Source organism: Poecilia reticulata, linkage group LG16, assembly GCF_000633615.1.
Source record: "Poecilia reticulata strain Guanapo linkage group LG16, Guppy_female_1.0+MT, whole genome shotgun sequence".
Classification (NCBI taxonomy): domain Eukaryota; kingdom Metazoa; phylum Chordata; class Actinopteri; order Cyprinodontiformes; family Poeciliidae; genus Poecilia; species Poecilia reticulata.
The window spans coordinates 540,643-546,418 of record NC_024346.1 but is presented as its reverse complement, the minus strand read 5'-3'; the positions used below and the strand labels follow the sequence as shown (position 1 = coordinate 546,418).

Below are 5,776 nucleotides of genomic sequence, written 5' to 3'. Positions count from 1 at the left end.
TGCCCCAGACTGGACATCGACAGCCAGAGTCCGAAGAAAAGCTTCATACATCGGTGTTTTTGGACAGAAGTCACTGCGTGAAGCACAGAGATCCTCTCCTCTGTCTGCACCCTCAGATTCTGAACGGCCCGGCCTTGCTGATCCAACCCTGATCCAACCCTCTGTGTTCTGCAGGTCTGATCAGCCGGTACCCAGAGGAGGACCTGGAGGCGTTCCCTCTTCCCGAGTCAGTGCCGGTCTTCTGTCTGCCGATGGGCGTCTCCGTGGAGAGCTGGCCGCTGAACTCCAAGTACCAGCTGCCCGTCTTTTCCACCTTTGTCCTCACGTCCGCCTCCGGAGACAAGGTGTGTCCAAAGACGACCAGAGAGGCGGCGAACGGCAGCGTCGAGTAACCCCATCTGTTCCTGCAGGTCTACGGCGCTGCCATCCAGTTCTACGAGTCGTTCTCCAGGGATCTCCTGTCTGAGCGGCAGAACGTCCGGCTCGGCCTGCTCAGCGTGGTGGACCGCCGGCCCATCACCAGCCGCAGTCTGCACGCCAAGAAGAGCATCTGCGTCCTGTCCCACTGGCCCTTCTTCACCGTCTTCCAGAAGTTCCTCACCTTCATCTACAGATACTCCATCTCCGGGCCGCACGTCCTGCCGCTCGAGAAGTCCGAATCCTTCCTTTCCGCTCAGCCGTGTTTTCAGATAAAAAAGTTCTTCGTTTAAGGGGTCTGCATTTCTTCTTCTCTGTCTCTGTTTCTGCAGACACATCTCCAGCTTCATGCACAACGTTCCGTTCCCTTCCCCTCAGCGTCCGCGGATCCTCGTTCAGGTAAACCTCAAACACACCTGTCAACCTGGCAACTGATACCAGAAAAGTTTCAACTCTGGATAAGAGACTAGATAAATAAAAACCAGACGAGGCCTTGCATGTAACTCGGTATCATCAGCATATCGCCTGATCTCTGTCTGGACCTGCTGAAGACCCGACAGACTTCAGGTCCATCCATCCGACCCTCCGTCTTCTTCCAGTTATCCGGGGTCGTGGGGTCAGCAGCCTAAGAAGGGAGGCCCAGACTTCCCTCTGCCCTGCCACTTGCTCCAGCTCCTCCGGGGGAATCCTTCATTTCCCTTCATGGTTTAATTTTCCCATCTGTGTTGCAGCTCTCGCCGTACGACAACCTGCTGCTCTGCCAGCCGGTCTCCTCCCCACTCCCACTCAGGTGAGTGCGACTGGGTCGGATACAGAACCCTGAGGAACACCAAACCTCAGTAAACACTCAGATTAAATGTTGAACTGTTCCTTTAATTCCTCAGAGACTCGCCTGATTAAGTCGTTTTGTTGTAGCTGGTCCGGCGTCACCGACGCGTCGGCGCATGCATCAAGCCCACAGAGCAAACCGTGTCGCTGCGCGTTTCAGCAAGTCACGTGACCGATACAGGAAGTGCTTCCAAATGACATTAACGCGTAAAACTGGGTTTATAAGGAAGCGAATCTGTCAAAAGCATTAGCCAAACGGATTATTGACCTTTTACAGCATCATCTATGGAGCAGCTTCAGAGGAAATGTTTCCTCTGTGGGACCATTTTGATCTTATATTGGAAAATAAATTTGTTTTCATTTTTTTCATCCGGTTCTTGTCAGTTTCTACTTAATCTGAACCCAAATTGAGCTGAAACTGACTTTTAGTTTACTTTCATATGTTCTGCAGGTTAAGAGTCGCATATGTTTCACTAAACTGTCTTATTTAAATAAATCCACCTTTTCAACGCTGAGGCATCATGAGGCATGAGAATAAAGTCCCAGATAAACTCAGATATGCAGCCATTCTACAAATGACTCCGTCTTTATTATAAATCATTTCATACACAGTGATCCCTCCTCGCTGTAACGCCGTTCACTTTTCACGATATCGCAGATTTTTCGGTGCAGTTTTTTTCCAGTGTTCTTCGTCCTGATTGACCAAATGATTGGTAAAAACAGTCTCTGCGCTTCCTGAGTGCCRATAACGTTACGGTGTTTAATACAGATTGGCCATCAGGAGATGGAAACTGAAACTTTCAATGTCTGCTGGAGAATAAAACTGTAGCCAGAGGCAGCAGAACCGGACCGGAGGCTCGTTGATGAGATCCGTSGCTCTGCTGTAGATCCAGCTGTGAATCTGGTGCAGCTTGGAGGAGAAGCTGTAATGACCGACTGGATCACATTAATGCTGATTGATGAACATCCGCTGACCTGAAAACAGGTTTTGTTCTTTGGTTTAATGTATTTATTTATTAATGCTGTGTAATAACTGTAAAACATAAAGGGAACTACTTCACGGGTTATTTTCTGAACGCARCCCCTAAGAAACACAAGGSTTCRCTGTAAATGTAGAGTTTACTTCATTTTCTTCTACAGCAGAAGTTTTGTCAAAAAAGCGTAACAGGCTAAATTTTAAAATGTTGGAATAACGTTTTTTTTTTTTTTATAAAAATCTGTGGGAAGAAAACAGTCCATCCATCCTCATCCCAAACATTCACTTACATTTTCACTTTATGGTTCATGTTCACATGTTTTATTGAAAATATTTTAAATTTACCTGAAGATATGACATAATACAACATGTAATATGCAATAAAATACAAAGACTTAAACCTTATTGTATAAACCAGGTCATCAAATCGCTGCGTTGCCTGTAGTGATTATTAATGTCCAGCAGGTGTCAGTATTGAGTGACAGAGTTTTGCTTTGGGTCGAAACGCTTCATGACGTCTCATGATTTTCATGCTAACAGTGTGTGTGTGTGTGTGTGTGTGTGTGTGTGTGTGTGTGTGTGCGCGGCAGCGGGGCGAGCTTCCTGAAGCTGCTCCAGAACCTGGGTCCAGAGAACTCCTGCACGCTGCTGCTTGCCGTCCTCACCGAACACAAGCTGCTGCTGCACTCGCTGCGACCCGACGTCCTGACCTCCGTCAGCGAGGCCCTGGTCTCTGTAAGACTCCGCCCTCCTCCTGAAACAGAACCTGGTCGGGTCTGGGCAGACCCGGAGGAGCCGGTTCTGGTTCTAAATGTGTTAATTAATCAGAAATGTTGCAGTTGAGGGACGGTTCTTAGCCTGGTCCTTTGCGCTCATGTATGATATTTTGTTTCTTGATCACTGACGGCTGCAGACAGGTGGCGGTAACTGATACTGCCACCTGCAGGTGGGAGTTGGCATCACTGAAGCCCGATGTTTTTAACTATGTTTTTGTGAATTTTTAGTGAATTCACAATTATGCATTAGCGTGGAAAAATGCTAGTTTAGCACTTGGCTGCTAAACTAGTGGGGTAAACTAGTGGGGCTACTAGCATGCTAGCGCCGAAATGCTAACCCAGTATCGCAGTTATTTCGCTCTCATATCATCGTCCACATAAAACTGGTTGATGGGATAATAAATGGTAGATGATGAAGACTTTATGGGAATCATATTCATGTGCTTAGTGGGTGTTAATAACCTGGAATTAACTAAAATAAGACGGAGAATCCTTTCTCTCTGTGCCCTTCTTCATGTGTCTGTGAGGACTGGAAAAGCAGCAGCACCGCCCCCTGTGGTGTAACTCGGTACAACACAGGAGTAAACAAAACAATATGATCACATATTGATCATACTGTGTTTCACACTTCATTTGATCAGTTTTATCATTTTATAAATGTTGAATAGATATAGAGAAAATGTTAAATTAATCAGAAATGTCATGGCCGCCCTGTTGCAGACCTTTGCTCTGTGAAAGACGTTGTTTATCCTCTGGATTATGCAGCATTATTACAGAATTACACACCACCATCATAAACAGAACTAGATTTGATCTTCTGACCCTCAGCAGAGCCTCTGACTTGTTAATGAAGTCATTTCTGCTCATTTATGACTAAAACCTGTTATTCTGACTGAAGCTACATGCTGCTCTCCCTGTGTGTGCAGATGACCTTCCCGCTGCGCTGGCTCTGCCCCTACATCCCTCTGTGCCCGCTGCAGATGGCCGACGTGCTGCTGGCGCCCATGCCTTTCATCGTCGGCGTTCACTCCAGCTACTTTGACCTCTACGACCCCCCGCCGGAGGTCATCTGCGTCGACCTGGACACAAACACCATCTTCCAGTGAGTCCGAGTCGCCGCAGCTTCTGCGGCCGCCGACGGGGAGATCATCAGCTGCTCTTGTTGGGATCCCTGCAGGTCAGAGGATAAGAAGCCGTTGTCATGGCGATCGCTACCCAGGAAGCACGGAAAGACGCTGTTCAGCACACTGACCAACCTGCACCGGACCCTGGAGAAGAGTGAGTGGCCGCTGAGTGTGTCAGGAGAGCGGCCAGAGGTCAGGGGTCACGCTGTGCTTCTGCCTGCAGTTTGCAGCCCCGGCCAGGAGGAGGCGACGCTGGAGTTCCTGCTCACCGACTACGACCAGATCTACCGGCGGCAGAAGCAGCTGGAGCTGGAGATCCAGGAGGCCTTCCTGCGCTTCATGAGCTGCCTGCTGCGGGGCTACCGCGCCTTCCTGCTGCCCATCACGCAGGCGCCGTCCGACACCACCACCGACTGCAGCTCCCTGTTCAACCTGCAGGGTGCGCTCTCCTCCAACACGCTCCAGTCTGCAGAAAATAATATGTTGTTTCTGTTAAAGCAACTCCAGTCTATTGTTCTTTAATTGTGCTTCTAAATGACGGTAAATGTTATGAACAGTGAGGAGCAGCTTGTTTCGTATCTCCTCGTGTCTCACATCATTAGAAAGTTTAATTTCATCACATGCTGAGATGGGCAGGTGAGAAACGGGTCTAGATCAAATCTTTCATTTCTAAGACGGCTGGTTAGTGACACTGTGATGTTCTATGATTCTGCAGTCGAGCTGCGGCCTCTGACCCTGAGCGACCTTTGACCCTGTGACTGCAGGCTTCCTGAAGTCTCGGGACCGGAGCCAGCAGAAGCTGTACGCCCAGCTGAGCCGGACCCAGATGTTCACCCAGTTCATCGAGGAATGCTCCTTCGTCAGCGACCGCCACGCCTGCCTCGAGTTCTTTGACGAGTGCGTCCAGAAGGTCAGAGGGCAAATCGTTTCCTTCTTTTGGCCCGGTGACCTTCTGTTGACCATCCGTTGACCCGCTGACCTTTGGGTCCCCAGGTGGACGTGGAGAAGCCGGAGGAGGTGCGGCTGATCGACCTGGACGAGAGCGGCGGCGGCGAACACACCGTCTTCATCATGCCGCCCGAGGAGCCGCAGGAGGCCGACGGCGCCGAGTGCCCCGCCCGCTACAGGTGAGGCTCCTCCCCCTGGGGGCGGAGCCAACACACCAGGTGCCGTGTGACCTGACGCGTCTCTCGTCCAACAGCTACGAGACGTTCCCCAGCCTGACGGCGGAGCTGTTGGACCGACCGCAGGACCCGCTGCGCGCCCCGGCCAGAGGCAGCGCCCCCAGCAGCCCCGCCCCCCGCCGCACCAAGCAGGTAGCCGGCCCGGTTCTGACCCGGTTCTGGTCCAACAGGGTCCAAACTGCCCTGATGGAGAGGTTCCTGCAGTTTAATGTGTTGATTTAGTGGAGACCATGACAGCGGGTTCTTCAGAACTGACTGACCCGGTTTCCTCAAGTTCTGATCCTTCGTGTTGCTACTAGCATGAGCTAAATGAAAATGGCTGCTTTCCTCTTCTTCTTCTTCTTTAGATTTCAACAGCAGCTTGCATCCATTATTGTTGCTCTACTGCCACCTACTGGATCCTAATATCTTTACCTCAGATTCTCATAATGATCCCAGTATTTAAAAAACAAAAAATGCTATTTAACTGAT

General features: G+C 50.0%; 1 protein-coding gene across 1 annotated transcript in view; it reads left to right on the top strand.

Annotated features, from left to right (window-relative positions):
- dennd4b (DENN/MADD domain containing 4B) overlaps positions 1-5,776 on the top strand; it is a 24,282-nt gene that overhangs the window by 9,755 nt on the left and 8,751 nt on the right. The window contains 11 exon segments of the mRNA XM_008430618.2: positions 175-344; positions 411-652; positions 750-816; positions 1,149-1,207; positions 2,812-2,956; positions 3,924-4,099; positions 4,175-4,275; positions 4,345-4,560; positions 4,886-5,031; positions 5,115-5,248; positions 5,323-5,499. Of these exon segments, the coding sequence (XP_008428840.1) occupies positions 175-344; positions 411-652; positions 750-816; positions 1,149-1,207; positions 2,812-2,956; positions 3,924-4,099; positions 4,175-4,275; positions 4,345-4,560; positions 4,886-5,031; positions 5,115-5,248; positions 5,323-5,499 (1,633 nt within the window).